The sequence below is a fragment of the Lacerta agilis genome, chromosome 3, assembly GCF_009819535.1.
Source record: "Lacerta agilis isolate rLacAgi1 chromosome 3, rLacAgi1.pri, whole genome shotgun sequence".
In the NCBI taxonomy this organism is placed as follows: Eukaryota; Metazoa; Chordata; class Lepidosauria; order Squamata; family Lacertidae; genus Lacerta; species Lacerta agilis.
The window spans coordinates 23,459,695-23,479,605 of record NC_046314.1 but is presented as its reverse complement, the minus strand read 5'-3'; the positions used below and the strand labels follow the sequence as shown (position 1 = coordinate 23,479,605).

General features: G+C 40.6%; 1 protein-coding gene across 3 annotated transcripts in view; it reads right to left on the bottom strand.

The window, feature by feature from the left end:
* SNTG2 (syntrophin gamma 2) overlaps positions 1 to 19,911 on the bottom strand; it is a 200,811-nt gene that overhangs the window by 111,789 nt on the left and 69,111 nt on the right. Inside the window, exon 2 of one of the 3 annotated variants that reach the window (XM_033143019.1) lies at positions 10,444 to 10,581. In XM_033143019.1, the coding sequence (XP_032998910.1) occupies positions 10,444 to 10,581 (138 nt within the window). Of the gene's footprint in view, positions 1 to 10,443; positions 10,582 to 19,911 lie in introns of those variants that run through there. The other 2 variants (XM_033143020.1, XM_033143021.1) reach the window with 2 other exon arrangements.

The following is a 19,911-nucleotide window of genomic DNA, read 5'->3' as shown; positions in this document are numbered from 1 at the left end:
TTTAGCAACATGCTGAGTGCAGCTGTAGCCGCAATGCCATCTCTCATCACCAGGAGCAGATATGGTTGGATATTTCAAGGTTGTTGTTGTCGTTGTTGTTGTTATCATTATTATTCACTCTGTATAGAGGAAAATTATTGTTCAGATATTTATATTATATTTATTATATTACGTTTTATTTTAACAAAACTGTTGCTTGATTTGTTTTCTAAGGAAACACCTGTAAGTCTGATTAATTTCCACAAAGGCTTCTGCAGAGTTTTATTTTTACACATATATGAAAAACGAAACTGACATCATCAGCTTGAGGAAAGAACTTGTTTCATTTAAAAAAAAAAACATATTGCCTTGATGCTGCACTAGCAAAGCAAATTCAACATTCCCAACAGTGGCGTGCAGTGAAATTTTTCGTAAGGGGACAGTTAGGGCCAGAGGTGGCAGTTTACGAGGGCAATTTGGGGCAGAGGAGGCATTGTGTGTGTGAGCAAATTTGTGCCTCCCTCTCTAATCCGGGCAAAAGCTTCCCAGTCCTTGGGAAGGTGGCGCCAGACCTTTGACAGGATGCTGGAGCCCTGCTGCCTCCTTCTCAAAGCTGGGCGGGCATTTAGAAGGTGGAAGGTGGGCTCTTGGACCCCGTCGGAGCATTGCACCTCCCTCCCTAAGCCGAGCAGAAGCTTCCCAGGCTTAGGGAAGGAGATGCCAGGTTTTAATAGTCTAACTTACCAGGGACATTTAGGGAACTAGCATATTCCCCCCCTAGTCTACTGACCGCACACTACTGATTCCAAACCAATTGCATGGCTTTTATTCAGTTACAAGCACAGTGAGCTTGAATTCTGGCAAGACATAGCGACGTTCCCCCACCCCACTTCCTCTGGATGAATATTTTTAAAGAAGCAACTGAAGTCGCCTGGGAACTGAGTTGAAAATGCTGCTTTGCCTCCAAAGCTTGCAAAGGGGATCAGAAAAGCAAGGTCACGTCATCATCTCTGCACTAGTTTTAAGCGACTACTGAATCTGAGACATTGGTCGTGTTCGCATGTAATGCTAAGCCAAACCATGGCTTAGTATGAGCATGCTGGCTAGCTGAGCTGTTAGGCTCAGCTAAGTGTGGCAGCCAAACTCTCTTCATCCTGTATTCAGATGACACGCTAAGGAAAACTTTGGCTTAGCTGCTGCACTGAGCTAAAAGGACTGGAGAGGAGGAAAGCAGCTTCCAGCTCAACTCTGGGAAGCAGCACATTTGCACAGGGCCAGTAAGACAGAGTTCGGCTTACTGTGATGTACAAACCAGGACATTTTGCAAGTCTCAGATTACAGTTATTTAGCCTGACAAATTGCAATTAGTCATTCAAGAAAAGAAATAATAAAGAGTAGTGTACTGAAAGTGCTCTGCAATTAAATTTTAATGAATATGTGCATACCAGCTATACTTAACTAATATAGCTGATATTTAATCCAGATGTACAAAATCTATCATCTCATAAGGCATCAAATCAAATGTTAAAAGATCTGCAGCATTTTAATATTTTGAGGTTGAATTTTGTTAATTAGCAGCATGGTTGATTAACTAGTATCTAAATATATCCAGATAATGGGGAAATGAGCAATTAAATCTTAACTTATTTTAAATGCCAGTTATTTTAATTAAAATACTCAACAGGGCAAAGAAACTGCAATATGAGCGTTGACTTGCAAACCTTTTAAAACAGAGTATTTACTTCTACCTTATAATTTTTCTAAGTCTGCAAAAGATTGAGCTTATTGTACATGTTTTAAAAGGATGTTACTTATTTTGGATTGCATTTAAGCTGTAGTATAAGCATTCATATGTGTATGCATTCAGTCATTCTGGCAAGCATGAAAGGTCCACAGAGAACTCTGTGACTGCAACCATTCAATCTCACAAATTTTACATCTATAAGACGCCCCCATGTATAAGACGCCCCCTATTTTGGGGGACTCAGATTTAAGAAAATGGTGGGGAGATGGCCCCATGTATAAGGTGCCCCCCCTAATTTTTGACATTATTCTTAAGGGGAAAAACCTAGTCATATACACGGAAAAATACTGTATTTACTCACTGGGTGGGGCAGAGCTTCCAGCAGGTGACTCACTGTTGCTTACTGGGTGAGGGGGCGGTTCAGGGAGAAGGGGGGTCAGCACAGTGCAAACACCTCTGCTGAGCCAATCCAGCACTCCTGCTGGTGTGTTTGCACCTTACTGACTGACTCATTGCTTTGCCCTTCTCCCTTTTAGTACAGCACACCAGCTCTGCCCCACCTGGTGAGCTGCTTCTGTACACCTGGTGAATTCAGTTCACCTTCCTTGCTTAGAAGCATGCATAAAATTGCAGCTAAAGACCCTCAAAAAATCTCCAGACTCACAGAATCCCACATTGCCCTCCATGTGGGATGGTGAGTGACAGTTCGACAGTAGGCTCCAGGAATATAAGTGAATGTGTTAGGGGAGAGGATTGTGCTTGCTGACCCATAGCTCTCCTGCATATGTTGATTTGCAGGTGTGCACAGGAGCCTATCTCCATACAGCATCCAGTGTGTAATCCATTCCTTTTTATATGTATTTGCTCTGAAATCTCATTTATGTCTTCCATGCACATATATTCTGATCTATGGAGTGAAAGCTGGGGCTATAAGGCATAGACCCATTCTTCCACCATAGATTCATTCCTACATTGTTTTATTCTGAGCACAAAGTTTAATACATCTATCTAAATACTGTGAATACTGTTCCTTAAACTGAAATATCAAGTAATTCCACTGAGGGCCAAACTACACATAATACCAAACTTGAACCACATCATTTTGTTTGTTTAAAAAAAAATCCTATTTTTTATTGGGGCTACACTATGTTGCAAGGGGAGCTTTAAACTCTCCTGTGATCTGGGTGGAAATTCACCCTCTGCTACTATTAACCATTGGGGAAGGAGCGGAGAGATTCTCGTTGGCTTTTGTTGACTTTGAAAAGTGTTACCATCTGCTTTTCCTTGCCAGCACATTCTGCTCCACCAAGAATGCATGGGTTTCATTTCATTGTTATTTTTTTGCCACTATAAACATCTAAATACCTCCACAACCGTATAGCAGAAATACTATGCTATTTTTTTTTAAGTATTCCACTATGAAGTCAATTATACCCAAGATGCACAGTTTAAATGCAATGTTGTGGGGGGGGCACATCTGATTGTTGTGCTTTAAAGGTTTTATTGAATGAAGATTTCCTGAAAACTAATCCCAGCCACAGACCTATCTCCTGCAACAGAAGTTGTTAGTCATGTGCATGAGTTACAATTGGTAATGGAAGTTCTGGATTATGGGCTGGTATTACTGTAATCCCTTTTTTACTGTCTCTGCTTCATCTTTCTGTGCTGTCAAATGCTGGAAGCCTCCGGTAACAAAAACACTCCACCGGCACATTGTTCTACCGTGCTCTCTATATGCAGATACATTTTTTAAAACTGCAAAAACAAACAAACCACTCAATACCATCTATATAAAAGCAACAACAGGAGATGAATGATTTTTAAAGAATGGTGCAATTCGTTTTAGTGTTTTGTTTCTTAGCCACCGCAAGCATTGTTGCTGGCTAGTTGGCAGTACATCCATTTTAAAAGAAGAAAAAATAATACTGGTTGATTATTCTGATGCTGTTCTGCTTCCAGAATGGCTTTCGATCCAGTAGAAGCATCCACTCATGTAAGAGAAGGGGAACTGATTCTCTCCACCTCCTGCTTCCTGCCACAGCACTCAGTAAATCTGTTCCAGATCACGGTGGAAAGTGGCGTTAGGGGCTACGGAGGGAGAATCAGAGAAAATTAGCTCCCCTTCTCCAACCTTAATTGATCCTTCCACAAGATCAGCACTGTATTTCACTTACCGGAATTCAAACTTGTACCTACCTATTCACAGAATGAAATAGGGGCTACTATCCTATACACAGTTATCGGGCAATAAATATCATTGAACTCAACAGATTCATATCTGAGTAGACATGCAGAGTAGTGCAGCATAACGGGATAATCCAGACATTCTTTTATGTACAGGGTGAGGGTCGGCATCAGTACAGAAAACCAAGCAAAATCTTCAAACCTTCCTAGATGTAACAAAGTAATAATAATAATAATTCCTTCCAGTAGCACCTTAGAGACCAACTAAGTTTGTTCTTGGTATGAACTTTCGTGTGCATGCACACTTCTTCAGATACCTAGATGTAATTACCCTTTGTTGTGTACATCTAGAGAATTAGATGGAAATGGGCCTCCCCAGTTGTATCCACCAAGTTAAGTGGGGACAGAACACATATCATCACTTGATTGCATCCACATTAGGTTGTACGAGACAAGTGCATTTTCCCTGCATCATAATCTATAAAATTTTTGCCTGATTTCGCCCCCCCAAAGGCTTTCCCATTCACTCTAATGGGAGAAGGAACTCTGCAGGCACTCCCCCCCCATTAAAGTAAACAGAGAAAGCCTTGTAGGCAGGAGAGCTCAGAGCATACACTGCACACTAAGTGTAGCTCTGGGTGGGTATTTTGATAAATGGGGATCCAGTGCACCTCCTCAGGTAGGTTTTCTGTTTTCCATGTAATTAGTTTTATTACTTCAGAAAGATTCATACTCCATATTTAAAAAGATTGCTAGCTATGTTCTATCCAATTATGCTAAATGTAACTGACAAACTACTTCAAGTTCCTTTTTTAAAAATATAAATAAAAATAAGTATTTAGTTTGCTGCTGTGACTTATTTCAGGTACCATTTGACCTCTTGATTTATTCAGTAATTATCCTAGAATATATGTTGTGATATGAATCCTTTTTTAAAAAATAAATAAAGCAAACATACCCACACCCACTACTTTTGAACTAGAGTTCACTGTGTAATGCAGGTTTAAACTTCACTCAGGCTTGAAAAACACCAAAAGAGATGCTAATTGCTGTTCGGAACAGAAAAGCTGCCACAACATGAAATCAATATTCCCTCCCCCACCCCACCCCGGTTTTCAAATTGTGGTTTTGATTTTTCTATCAGATTCACTAATAGCCACATTCTTATTAAAGCTCCCCCCCCCCCACGTACTCATGACGGATGCTGAATTGATATAGAAATTATTTTCCTGACCTGGAATGCAGCAGCTACAAAGTAGAAGTCGAAAGGCATCAGGGATGTTTTGCTTCCTTTCATCTATTTTAGGAATGGAAGGTGTTCTCTGTATGTGTCAGTGCACAGTGCAATAAACTGAATGGGACATATGCTGGTGAAATGTTTTGAGCAACATAGCATGTGTCAGTGTACCAAGCCAGGGGAATATCTTATTTTTTATTTTGAAAGGCAGGGGAAGTTGTTATCAATGCTGTTCACAGCAGATCTGTAATAGGGGCATCATGTGACGTGTTCTCATAGTGCCGTAATGTAATAAATGGAATGTCTGTCAACCATGCAAAAGTAAATAACACTCCAATCCTACATAAAAACATTACTTTGGAATGCTTTTCTATTGACAACAGTGAGGCTTATTTCTAAAGAATGAAAGACAGTTTGTGCATTAAGTCCATTGTCTCTACTTGTACATGCCAAAAAGTATGATATGGGGGATTGTGTTAAGTGACCAGGTTAGCCTGCGCTGTGCGCCAAGGTCATTTTCTCTCTCCATGCGGAAGCATACCTGTCACAACTCTTCCATGCCATTCTGAACTACTTGAGTCTTCCATATACCATCCAGCTAGATAATAGGAATCCTTTTCACCATGTGCAGAACTAATTTCTACACTAAGGTAGAAAGTGTGGCGTATCTTATGAAATGGTCATGTCAGTCTGTGAGCAATGACTGAGCTACCTGAAGGCTGCAAGGCTTCTCTTCACTTTTATGAAGCGGAAGTGCAAACCCAATCATGAGAAAAGGATGAACAAAGGAGAAAGGTTACATTTATCTCCTAAACAACATGACTTTAATCTTGACCTACTTCTATCACCTCTGCAAAGGACAGGATAATACACTACAGCCGGAAAGGTGGAATTCTTTGCAAGCCTTCACAGCCATTCAATTTGACTTATGTTCAAACTAAGGATGGGAGAATCTGTCAATTTTGGTTTCTCTCCCTGCCCCCGCCCCCGCCCACAGCTTAAGTTCTGTTTTCCACATCAGTGTATGTATGTATGTATGTATGTATGTATGTATGTGTATAGATAGATAACAGACAGACAGACAGACAGACAGAGTCCTCATGGAAATGCATCAGCATATCAGTACAAATTTCTACTAATGACACACATTTTTATATATGCAACTTTGCTTAACCTTCACATTTATGCAAAATAATTTCCCCAAATACAATCCATTTGGGTATGCTAGTTTCACTAATATATGCTTTTAATGCACATTATGCCCCAGCATGTGCATTTTAAAAAAACATATTACCTGACTGGAGACCCGCATTGTGAAATTCAGAGAAGCACAAATCTGGAAGGATGGCTGTGTTTTAAGTTTGCATATTGTTTCAGAAAGTGTGAATTAGGTACAATCACTTTAAATGCAAATCCTACATTGAAACAGTTAAAGTTAAATCCTAAATTGTAACAGTAACAATTCACTACTGGTCTTAGTGATGGAAAAAAAGAAGGGTACTTGTATTGTTTTACACATGACTACTATTGACTTGTTTTAACTGAAACAACAAAATCATGTGCTTATACGAAATAGTGTGCTTGTACAGAAAGAAGACGTGAGAATTTCTCAAGACAAAACACTGTATTTAGAGAATTGTGACTAGCAGCACAAATCCTATATGTGTCTCAGGCTACTCAGAAGTAAGTCCCATTGAGTTTATTTCCCGGTAAGCTGGTATAGGATTGCAGTCTACATGACTAAATAGAATAACATTATAAATGACACGTGAAGTGGCAGAAATGTCGTATGTTTGCGGTTTCTGGAGGCAAGTTTTGAGACTGAACACCTGATGGAAGAACAGGGCTTGGATAACTGAGGATGAAGTGCAGACATCCTGACCCTCACCAATTAAGACAAATATTGATCCTCCAGTATCCTTCCAAATGACAGTAGCTTCAAGGACCATTACAAAAGGTAAGTGGACTGCTCTCTCCACCCCACCCCACCCCACCCAGTAATTTGGACACTGAAATACAGAGAGTTTTACTATTTCTTATCCGATACGAGAATGAGAAGCTCCCGTTCGAAGGCAGTTTTTATGACACCTATTGTTTAGAAAGGTCTAACTTTCTGCAGAATCCAGTATCAATATTTGTAACAGACTCTGAACTACCGGGTATATGCCTGTAATGTACTGATCCAGAAAGATTCTGCAGACAACTACAGATCAATTCCGCTGTTATTAATGATTTATGCTTCCCTCCATGGTTTACAAGCTAGCAACATTAATGATATGCTTTCTTTTATCTTTAGGTGATAATTGCCCTCTCTCTCAGATAGGCGATTAATTACATCTCAGGCAGTTTACCCCCCACCCCACCCCCGGGAGTCGGCTGTGTCCATTTTGTCACCATCCTCTGTGAAAGTCATTTCCCTTTCATAAAAGCCTTAGCTACTCTGAGTAATAAACCCAACTTTTTAATCATGACCTTCTTGCTTCTTACATCACATCTGACTTCTGCTCCCAGCATGGGGGATGGGACAGACCATTTCTGGGACGTTCCAAAAGGCTAAGACACAGAAACAGCCCCTTGAGCCTGGGCTCAAACCTACCTCCCAACAACTCCCACTTGTCTCTGGCCTTGTCTTCATTGCTGTCTCACCTCTCATTCCCATACTTTTCATGAAAGGGGCCCATCTGGAATCGTCGTGTACCAGGCAAGCTGCCTTTTCAACTGAGCAGTAATCACTGAAGCACACATACTGAAGCACCTCAGCTCAGAATATAGCTTAATCAGCTTTCTTGATGGTAAGGTACACAGGCACATGGGAGCACACACCCAGCACACTTTTCAGAGAACGGCGAATACTCTTTCAAATTATTTTCCAGGGAGAGGGTGTCTAAAGATTTTGAAGATTTGCAGGGTAAGTACTGAGAAACAAGGAGACTTGGGTACTCTAAAGACAGAGACACCTCATATAATTTCTCCTCAGGACCTCCATCTACTGAAATTAATTGGACATCCTGAATTCCTACCATTTGGCACTTGGAGTCTCTGTTGTTGTTCAGTTGTTCAGTCATGTCCGACTCTTCGTGACCCTATGGACCAGACCAGGAGTCTCTACCTGTCCCCAATAATCCAACTGAAAGAGGCACCACCTTACAAATTAGCAAGAAGCCATGTGGAAAACGAGGGTTGTTGTGTGCCCCTTATAGAGCTGAGCAGGCGGTCTTTGGCTTGTATGGGTGGGTGTGTCATAAGTTATACAAGTCTGCGATAATGAGCAGAAATAAGCTGAAGCAGTAAAGAGTGGGAGGCTAGCAGGTGGAAATAGATGGGATTACAAAGGAGAGTATAAGTCTGAGAAGATATTAATTTCCTGGGAGGAATGCACAACCCTGAGTACTCATGAATTCCTTGGATGGAGTATTAGTGGCATAACCCTAAGGTGGAATAAAACAATTGTCCAGTAGCACCTTAGAAACCAAAATGCACACAAAAGCTTATACCAAGAACAAACTTAGTTGGTCTCTAAGGTGCTACTGGACAATTTTTTATTTATTTTTTAAATATATTTTGATTGCATCAGACCAACATGGCTACCTACCTGAACCTAAGGTGGAAGAAGAGGATGAGCAACAGGAAGGAAAGAAACCAGACTGAACAGATGAGAAATGAAAAAACAAAAACAAAATAGAAGTGTACCAGTTTTTATTTTAAGGTGTACGATAAAGAAGATAACTACTTAATATGGTTTTCTATCTGTTATACATTAACAGTTTAGGAAGTGCAGTAGGAGGTTGGAAATTTTAGCATTTCCAAAATGTAACAAAAGTTTGAGAATGTTACAAAGGTTTGGGTTTTTATTTTTGATTACATTTTGTGCTCCAGTTTGAAAACTTTTAACAACAACAGCAACAGCAGTAGCAGCAGCAGCAACAACAACGATTCTACAATGAATTCATAGGGGAAAGATGTATATGTTGGGTGACCTTGGGCCTGCCACTCTCCCAAACTTAACTCACAGGATCATTGGGATAAAATGAAGGAGAGACCCATGTTCTCACCTTGAGCTCCTGGGGGAGGGGAATGGTGGGGTATATGTGCAATAAATTAGAGTTTATGAGAAATGCATTTCCCCCCCGGTTTAAATATTTATTCATGTGTGCATATTATGTCACCCTTTTAACATTTAGAAACCCATGTTGGCAATTAGCATCATCCACAAAGTGCCAAATTACTTTTAATTATGGATGTCACCTTTGTACCATTTAGAAGTCCATGTTGGCAATTATCTTCCATCACAAAATGCGCCATTTATTAATAACTTGGTACTGCATATAGCGACTGGCAACATACTGCAATTAGAGTGCAGCATCTAATCCTCAATAAAGGGCCGGGTGCCTGTTAACTGATTTAGATGAAGGAACCTTTAGTAGCAAGTCATGTTGTCTGCCAAAGTACCTTGCGGTTCACTGTATGTATTTTACCCATGTCACATCTCGTTGTCCCCTTTCACATTAAGATAAACTATTCCTATTATACCGAGTTTGTTCTACAGATGACTTTCAGAAACAAGTAAATAAGAAAGAAAATAGGTGAGCTGGAAAACATGCAGTACTGTGTTCCCAGATGACATTAAAAAAAATAAAGAATAAAAAATAAATATTAGTTCTGTCAATAGTTCAAAGTGTAATTCAGTCCTAGCCTCCCAGCTTCAAGGCAGGTTCAAAAAAGTTTCATTATCTCCCCAAAGCACTACCTTTCACATTTAGTTTAAAGACTAAATTAAACTTTACAGAAGGCTGTGCCTTTGAGCAGTGTCACAAATATCTGTGTAGGTGTGCATGTGAATCAGATCTGTTCAAATGCTAAATCACAGGATATCGACACAGCCCTGCTTAGGATATTCAGTGGCACACGGAAAAGAAAAAGCAGTTGTGCCATTTTAAATCCCATGAGAACCTGAGAAGCTTAGGAGTCATGGGAGCATCAATATCTGATACCGACAAGGACATAATGTGTCTTTATTCTCTTCGTCAAAGTATTTAATTGGGACCAAGGTGGTTCTTTACAGAAAGGTAAACACTGCTGAAGGTAAATGGAGTTCCCAGTTCTTACATACTTTCATTTATTTCCCTTTGCTGTTTTTATCGCTTTGCAAACCTTTAAGAATTTATTTCTACCTGGCAAGCTATTCATATCCTCTGGCACACTTTTGATATTACCTGCTTAGAACAGTGTACTTTCAGGTAATTTTGAAAGATAGAAAAAAAACATATGGTTGGGAGCACAAAGTTAGAGAAGCACTTACATTTGCACTGTGATCACTTCCACTAACACAGATGACATCTTGTTTTTGAATTGTTAGTACCTCTTTTGTAAGCTTCAGTCGGATTTCATAGGCGTTTTCGGATATTTCGTCATATAGCAACGCAATACCAGTTTTTGTCTGTAGAGGCAAGGTAATGGGGGGGAGGGGAAAAACAGATCAAAGTGTCAAATGCATAGCCTTTAAAAATAACAATGATACATAATTTGTATCTTCTGTGTCCTAATAACAGTTTATCTCACCTATGCTGGCAAAGCTGCGTGGTAACAGGTAGTAAGGGGACACTTTAGCAGAAAATGTTCAAGTTACATTCTATATCAATATTCATGAACTGCTTAATCCTATCATCTTCTTTAGCTCTTGCATACAAGCAAAGTCTTGCAGTGTGAGCTAAGGAAGGCTTTTCCTGTACCACAACAATTTGGCAGACATGTCTCGTTCTCCCAAACTCGCCTCTAAGAAAAGTCATCAAATTTCCCTGCAACACAACACTGCTGGTGCACTATTGTGCCAATGCTAGAGGAACAAAGTTTCTACAGTGTTTAAGGAGGAACAAAAAGTTTTTGTAAGTCTCCCCCTCCTCCTCCTCTCTTAAAATATGCACTGTTAAAAGTGGTAAAATGCTACTTGGTGCTTGTTATAGAAATAGACATAAAACACAAAGCCACACCACTACTTATCTAGCCATAAACTGTAGCAAAAGGCAAACCAGGAGTAGATTGGTATCTAAGCATTAAACCGTCATTAAGCAGAAATATCCCAAGATTGCTAAAAGGAAAGTTATTCATTGATACTATGCATGGATTCACTCAGTGATGAGTGACGGGCGATAGCTTACTGGTCTAAGCTTGGTGGTTTAAGCCTTGCAAGGAGAAGCCCCAGATTCAATTCATGCTGGCATCTCCCAGTAAGGATGGGAGAGATTCTTGCTTGAAATCTTGGAACATAATGTAGATCTTCTCAAAACTTAGACATTTGAATTGGAAGGGGTTAATTAGCTAACCTATATATATTCACCTGAATGTATTGTTAGTCCAGTGAATGTATTAAGTATAAAAGAACTTCTTAAGGTTTTCTGTATGAAACTGCTCTGTAAAGCTGTGAACTTTGATCTGCATTGTACTTCTCTCTGGCAAGCTTTGCCTTACTAAGTGTCTGGAGATAAGAACAGTAGACCTTACACAGAGAGTACTGTAGCTGTCCTTGCAGAGAGGAACTGTTGCCTAGGTCAAGAGATAGGGTGGCCTTGCTGGAGTGCGCATGAACCAACTCTGGCTAAATGTTCTTTTGCCTTACATGTCCTTTTGCCTTATATGTATAACAGGAAATGTACAACAGGAAATGTTCCTTATATGGACAAGAGGAAGTTTTCTGGGGTGGGAAGAGAGCCAGAGAACTGTCTATAAGAACTGTCTGAAATTTGACTAGTTTTGTACTTGCTTGGATGTCTGAACACCGCAAGTACCTCTGCATGCAGAATAAAAAAATCTTTCTCTCTCTGAAGCCAGAAGCCTCAGGTGTTTTCTGCTTCCATGTTTTCTCACCGGGCGCAACAATGGGAACCCGTAGGGGCAAATAAGGCTCCAGAATGAAATGATTATCTTACTGTATAATCTGCCAGCATTCTCAAAACAAAACAAGACAAGACAAGACAAGACACAGACACGTCTTAGAAGCATCTAAACAGTCGCCCAATATGGAAGAGAAACTGACTGAATGCATCTTCCAAGAAATTATTCAAGTAAGTGCTCCATCTTCAATAATGTTGAACAAAGTTTAATTTGGACCATTTGCTTAAGCTTACTTGGATCTACTGCATTAAGTTAAAAAAAATCACTCCCTGTTTTTGTTCCATATTTGCATTAACTTAAAAATAGTATTTATAAGCAATAAGCCTAACCAATAAATGACATTCACATATGAGTTATATTATGAGATAGGTTTTTAAAAAAATATTATGGTGGGATAAATTTTTCATAGATACCTATGTGTGGAATCCACACATAGGAAAAATGGAAAAATATTCAATGGAAAAATTAATGGCGCTACGACTGTTTAGCAAAGGACATATTTTAACCAAACACAGACCAATATCAAGTGCTACTACTGCTAAAGAAACCCATGATCCATATGTATTACTACATCTATCTGTAACTTTCATTCAGTTCTCAGCAACAGACATAAGCATGATAAGCACAAGTCAGCTGAGGGTCCCATGAATGAACCACTGGTCACTGTGGATCAGATGTCATGCAAAAACCTTTTTAGAAATGATCCAAAATATCAGGGCCGATGTTTCATGATGAAATGGAAATATGTTTGTTCTGTCCACTTTCAAGCTGAAGTGGAGGTTATGTATAGGTTATTTTCTGAAACACAAAACAAGGGATGAACGGGAATTTGTGATTAATGATGACACAACACTCCAAACTCTTCTACTGTATGAATCCTAATGCACCTCATTTATTACTTATATCAAGTCTCTCAACTAAAAGCCTTGTTAAAAATAGCCCTGGGTTATAACATAGGCATCTTCTGTTAATGACATTAGCCTTGGAACAGGAGTGATTAACAGCTGGTTCTCAATCTGTGTGATCTTAATCACGAGAAAGTAAGCAGTAATGGCTTGTTTAATTACTGTAAACACAGTGTGTCACCAGCTAATTAGATATGATTGATTGTTGTCAACCTCATTCTCTGCTCAAGACATCAGACACAAACATTTGAATTCAGTAATACATGCTCAGAATGAACTTTCAGAATATCCTTTTCGGTAAAAGGACAGGTATTGCAGTGGGAGAATGGAGGACCAACACTCAACAGGGTGTAGATAAATTGCTAGAACAGAGACCATGACATTCCAAATAGACTCTGAACAGGCAATGACGTTTTTAAACAAACCAAAAAAGTTATAAAACGTCCATGTTAAATTGGAAGTTAATTTTGAATAGTTTAGAATTTAATGTTTACATTTCATGCTGCAATGTTCACAAGCTCAGCTTTGCAGACAAACGGGCAAGAAGGATGTAGTAACTAATAGTATTCAGTTTTGAAAACTTTATTTTACTTTTTAATGGACAGCTAGCCACTTTGGAAGTACCATTACCAATACTCAATGATTCTATTCCCATTGACTTCACTACATACATCGTTGAGGGACATGCATCGTTGCTAGGATGGACAATTGGCATGTTGCAGTTCCTCATTAAATTTAAGAATATCAGTACAACCCCACATTTACAGCAAATCCAACCTCCAAGGAGTGTGCTGCAACTGTTGCTAGCGCTGCAGCGGCATCGGTGGCAGCAGCCAATGAATTGCTCGAAAGCCAGATCTGCTGCCTTTCTGGAACCTGCCTCCCGAGGCAGTTGCCTCACCTTGCCTCATGGGTGAGCCAGCCTTGCACAGTGTCAGGGTCGAGTCAGATGAGGAGGAGTGGTGGCAAGCCCCCCCTGACAAGGCAGCACCCACAGAGGAATCTGAGGAATTTGTACCTGGGGAAGACTGGTGGCAGCACTCCTCATAAGAGGAGGAATCTGACAGGGAGGAGGAGGGAAGACTAGAGCTAGAGGAAGAAGTGGGGCCAGAAGCAGGTCCCAGTCAGGAGGGGAATCAGCCGATCCCCTCTCCTCCTCCCTTCTCAGCTGTAGAACGCCGAGCTAAGAAGCGAAGGCGGCAATTAGAGACAGCTGTAGCTCATAAGAAGCGTGGGAGTGAACCGGCTTCTTAGGGAAGCCGGCTGGCCCATTCTACAGCATCTGCATTTATTGTGCTGGGCGCGTGGTTGCTTTTGCTCATCTTGTTCCTGTGTTCCTGGTTTGTTCCTGACTCTTGGCTTGTTCCTGACTGACTTGGCTTGTTCCTGACTTCGACTGTCTCTGACTTCGGCTTCTCCTGACCCCAGTACTGATATCTGACTTCGGCTGGCTTCTGACCTGGACTGTTTGACCTTGGCTTATCTCACCCTGACTGCTGCGCTTCAGCACGCCAACTTGTTGGTGCCCTAACACACAGGCCTGATTCCACAGGCTCTACTTATGTATCACTTGTTAATGTTTCCTGCAAAGGTTTCCAGCTTACAGCACATTTCCAAAAAGAACAGCTTCCTTATAATTAAAATAAACCATCCAAGAAGAAGAAGAAGAAGAAGAGTTTTGACAACAGTCACAATGTTTAACGAAACATGGTTGGGATACAACCTTCACCAACACCCTTCATGTGAGCTGAAAACACTTCCATAGAAAGGAGGGAAAGATATCATATGTCCTTCTAGTGGCAATCTCTCCTCATGGGACACGCCTCAAGTTTAACTTGGTGGGGATGCAGTAATGTGGAACTGTTGTTATAATGGGGAGTTGAGAAGCTGCATATGCAAACAGAACACTGCATGCAATTATTTGGATTCCAGCTATCTCCCAACCTTTGTATTTAACTTGGCTGGTTACCACAGGCAACAAGAAATTCTATGCAAGTGAGTGAGTAGGCTGGTAGAGGAGGGGCAGAGCAATGAGTCGCACTGCCGTGAGTGCCCTCTGTTTCTGCTGTCCGCAGCTGGCATGGAAACTTGGTGGACTAGCAGGGGAGGGATGGATCATTCCATACCTCTCCCATCAGTCCGCTTGGTTTCCATTCTGGTCACAAAGAAAGATATGTCCCCTGTTCTGCAGCCAAAATGAAAATGCAACAGGCTGGTGGTAAACGATGAACACCATTTGGCCGAAGGCAAAAAAAAAAAAAACCCCTATAAACCTGAAAAGAGGCTAAAAGGTAAAGGTAAAGGCACCCCTGACCATTAGGTCCAGTTACGGATGACTCTGGGGTAGAGGCGCTCATCTTGCATTACTGGTCGAGGGAGCCGGCATACAGCTTCCGGGTCATGTGGCCAGCATGACTAAGCTGCTTCTGGCGAACCAGAGCAGCACATGGAAACGCCGTTTACCTTCCCGCCGGAACAGTACCTATTTATCTACTTGCACTTTGATGTGCTTTCGAACTGCTGGGTTGGCAGGAGCAGGGACCGAGCAATGGGAGCTCACCCCGTCGCGGGGATTCGAACCGCCGACTTTCTGATCGGCAAGTCCTATCAGAATAACATTTTTTGTGTGTTTGTGTGCAGGCTATTTTGTGGGCTTATTTACAAGGCTGGATTAATACAGGTAGTAAAGGAAAAGGTCCTGCTGAAACACAACTGTTGTAGAGAAATAGCCTCTTAATAATTTGTGACAAGAATAGTGTGATTAGATATCCTGAATATGAATAAATCACAGTGACGTGAAGGTTCTATTGAATTCTTCATTGAGATGAAGATTTGAAGTTTTTTTCATGCCAGCAGCAGAGTCACCATAGAATACTGTATATTCTGGCGTATAAAACTACTTTTTAATCCAGGAAAATCTTCTCAAAAGTCGGGGGTCGTTTTATAAGCTGGGTGGAGAATCTGTGGTTGAGTATATCTCAAACTCTATATTTTAACTGGAAATGTTGGGGGTTGTCTTATATGCCCAGTTGTCTTATACACCGGAAAATACGGTAAATCTGATCAGTTAACAGCCCTGAAATACCCAAGCCAAGATCTGCATAGGGGAAGGGCTCTGTGGCAGAGGGTATCCTTTGCATGTAGAAAGTCCCAGGTTAAATCCCTGGCCAATCCAGATAGGGCTGGAAGAGAAACCTGTCTGAAATGCTAGGGATTTTCTGCCAGTCAGTATAGACCACACTGAAATAGCTGGACCAATGGCATGTTCCTAAAACTGTTCTCTCTTCTGCAACACATAAACACACACCCTTTATGATCTTTGGCATGGCAATCTCTATGCCTTCATTCCTTATCTGCACAAATGCCACAGGGATGGCCCCTTTCTTAGCACTGAGATTGGGTGAGAAAATAAACAAATACAGCAGTGCAGCCTGGTTCTGTGCACCAGGTGCCATTAAGGAAATTGTTTTAAATCTTCCAGAAATCACAAAGGTAAACAAGAGTCGAAAGCATTTAGAAGTCCAAGGCTGCAAAACCAGGTGCCCTTGAAAACTTATTATATAAACAAGAAACCTATTGGGAGAGGATTATAGGAAAGTCAGGCCAGTAATTCCTAAGAGAGAAAAAAGCAATGTGAAGACATGATAGATAAGAGATCACAGTATGTCAATACAAAAATATTCAGAACTATATGGCATAAGGACAGCTCATCCACATATATGGCACAATTCATTGACTGCAAGAAGAGTATATTTGGTATACATGAGCTTCTGAGAATTAATTTCCAGAATGAACTTTCCTTCTAGCAGTATACACCCAATGTTATTTACACAGTAAATATTTTAAAAAGCAAACTTATGTTGTCAAAATATCATGCTGTTTCCTTATATGGCTATGACATGACAAAAATGTGACTTAAAAAGCCATTAGCCTTAGTGTTATTGTTATCTTTTCAATTAAAAGTGAATAGGAAGGGTTTCTTCTAGAAGATTTCTCCCAAAACAGAATACTGAAAGTTTAGTCCAGTTATCATTCTTTCTGGGAATGTGCTTTGGGATGTGAACACCTGCAAACAGGGCATCAAAGAGCTTTATCAGCCATGATGACTTGTAAGTAGAATTTTATGCCAAGGGGCACACACCAGTGGTGGGTGGGGTCAGGTGCAAAAACGAAAAGACTAATGGAAAGACAAATGGATTTGACACCATAGAGGTGAGAGATTTCTACATACCTCTTCCAGGCAAGCAAGAGGCATTATCAGATTTCAAGGACACATTTCAGCCAAGCAAAGGCACACAAGGGGAGGGATGTGTGCCAGGGAGAAGCCTGAGGACCAAAATAGATAGGTCTTTGTTTCTTGGACCCTCAATTCCCCCCCCCCCCCTTGCTCTGGAAATTGTTGGCATCTACTTTCCTCATTTTTGTTCAATATAAATCTTTATAACTCAACATAATATTTCCGAGGTATTAAAATTGAAGGTAGCAATGTTGACCCATTAGAAAAAAGAATAATTGAAAAAAGTTAAAGTAAACTTCATTAGAACCAACTTAAATGTTATATAGCAGTGAGCACATGTTAATTTTTTCCAGAACGCTTCTCAGGGTGGATGCTAAGAAGAAAGTAAGAACACCTAGCCTCAAACATGGAAATTCTGCTTGCACATGAAAAGATGAAGAGTCATGTGCTGATGGAAAAAACAGACAAAGCAACTTATTGCATTGCTCCCCTAACATGCTTGAGGTCTGAGAAGAAACTGTAAGCAAATTTGAAAGGTAAAAAGATGCTTCCTCTCAGGCTTCTGCAACTTTTTTTTGAGGAGCAAGTACAAAGCAGCTAATAGATAATTCAACAAGTAATTTGCTTGTTTTGCATCATTAGCAACAATATTAGGGAAATTTAATGTGGCAACTCTAGGACAAGGATTTCGTCTCCTATCCAGATGCCTCCTAGTTGCCGTTCCACCTGGGAAAAAGGCAAGAAGGAACTGACAAATGAAAAACTAGAATTACCCGCCAATTCTGTTTTATTTTTAAAATGAAAACACACTCCTTTCTCTCTCAGTGGGTTGGCTTGCTCAGTACAGTTTGGCAGCAAAAAGAGCCATGTGAACTTGTTAGTATTTATAAAAAATATTATTATTTACATTTACATTTCTTGATTTCCTCCGTCCAACAAAATAATTCCATCTCTCAGCAAAATCAACATTCCATAACCTTCCTTCTCTTTTATAAACTAATTCAGTTAACTTGCCCCTTTTCGACAATTTCATGTATTTTATTAACCACTCCCACTCTCTGGAGCTTGTTCACGGTCCACACTATCTTAGCAGCAACGTAGTGGCTTCAGATTCCTAACCACTTTGCCCTCAATTATATTAAACAGAATCAACACTGGGGAAGGTCTCAATGTGGTTTGTATATCAGCAACAGCCTATGTACGCTCTCCCCCTAATCACTAGTTGTAACTGGGCATTCCAACCACACATGCAACAATATGTGTTTCCTGCTGTGCATTACCAGCATTTAATTCAATCTACAAAAAAAGATTGCTTTTATTCTTGCAGATGTTATGTACCATCTCAACAGTAATTTATTTTATGCTTCCCTAATTAATAAACTTTGTGAAGTTCTTTCCACCTGGCTCCCAGTATTTTCCCACTGTTGATCTGAAATAGGTAAAGGTAAAGGACCCCCTGATCATTAGGTCCAGTCACGGACAACTCTGGAGTTGCAGTGCTCATCTCGCTTTACTGGCCGAGGGAGCCGGCATTTCTCCACTGACAGCTTCCGGGTCATGTGGCTAGCATGACTAAGCCGCTTCTGGCGAACCAGAGCAGCGCACGGAAACGCCGTTTACCTTCCTGCTGGAGCGGTACCTATTTATCTACTGTACTTGCACTTGACGTGCTTTCGAACTGCTAGGTTGGCAGGAGCAGGGAATGAGCAACAGGATCTCATCCCATTGCGGGGATTCGAACCACCGACCTTCCGATCGGCAAGCCCTAGGCTCTGTGGTTTAGACCACAGCGCCATAGCCCACCCCAAATCTCTTTCCCATTAATTCAGTTTTACTTCCCCATATGCACCAGTTTATTACAATTTAGCTCAGTTGATAAAGCATAAGACTCTTTTCATCTCAGGGTCATGGATTTGAGCCCCTCGTTGGGCAAAAGGATTCCTGCATTGCATGGGGTTGGACTAGATGATCCTTGTGATCCGTAACAACTCTGCATTTCTATGATTGTATGAATTTTCTGACAGAATCCCCTTTGCTTTGCTTCTTATTATTTTCCCCCAAGTTGCCTCCTGTCAAAATAAAATTTTTGGAACCAATATTTCCTACAAGAAATGTATCATTTGAAACCCTAGTTTAGCTGAGCACATTAAGTCAACTTTCTTGCACTCTCACTAGGCTTGGCTTAGCAGGTTATGAAAGCCAGGGCAATCGATATCAAGCAATCGAGAAAAGAAAATCAGTCATAGAGATACTGTTGAGGCAAAATAAACCTGGAAGCCAATTCCCAGTCCGCCTGGGAAAATAGTACAGTACTTGAGACACTGTTGGGCTTATGACATAATGCACAGTTGCTTACCTATCCCTGAACTGTGCTCTCTTGGCAACGGTAGAAGAATTGACAAAACCTTCTGCCAAATCTTTTATAAATAACATGAAGAGAAAAAATGTAGGTGTTGCTTAAATGTCCCCTACGGATAAAAATCAACTTTCAGTTCACAAGGTAGCTGCTGAAAATGGTCTGAGGAAAGTATAAAAGCAGGATGGGCTGCAGTTCAGTGATGTAGTGGTAAATGTTGATGTGCAGGGGCTTATCAAGGCAACATCCACAGCCATGCCCCAAAGGAGAGTCCAAAACTGCAGGCAGCTTTATGGATACATTATCATGCACACCAAAACAAAAAACAGAAGCGCATAGCATAATACCCAATGTATTAGAATCAGCATGACTGCAATATTA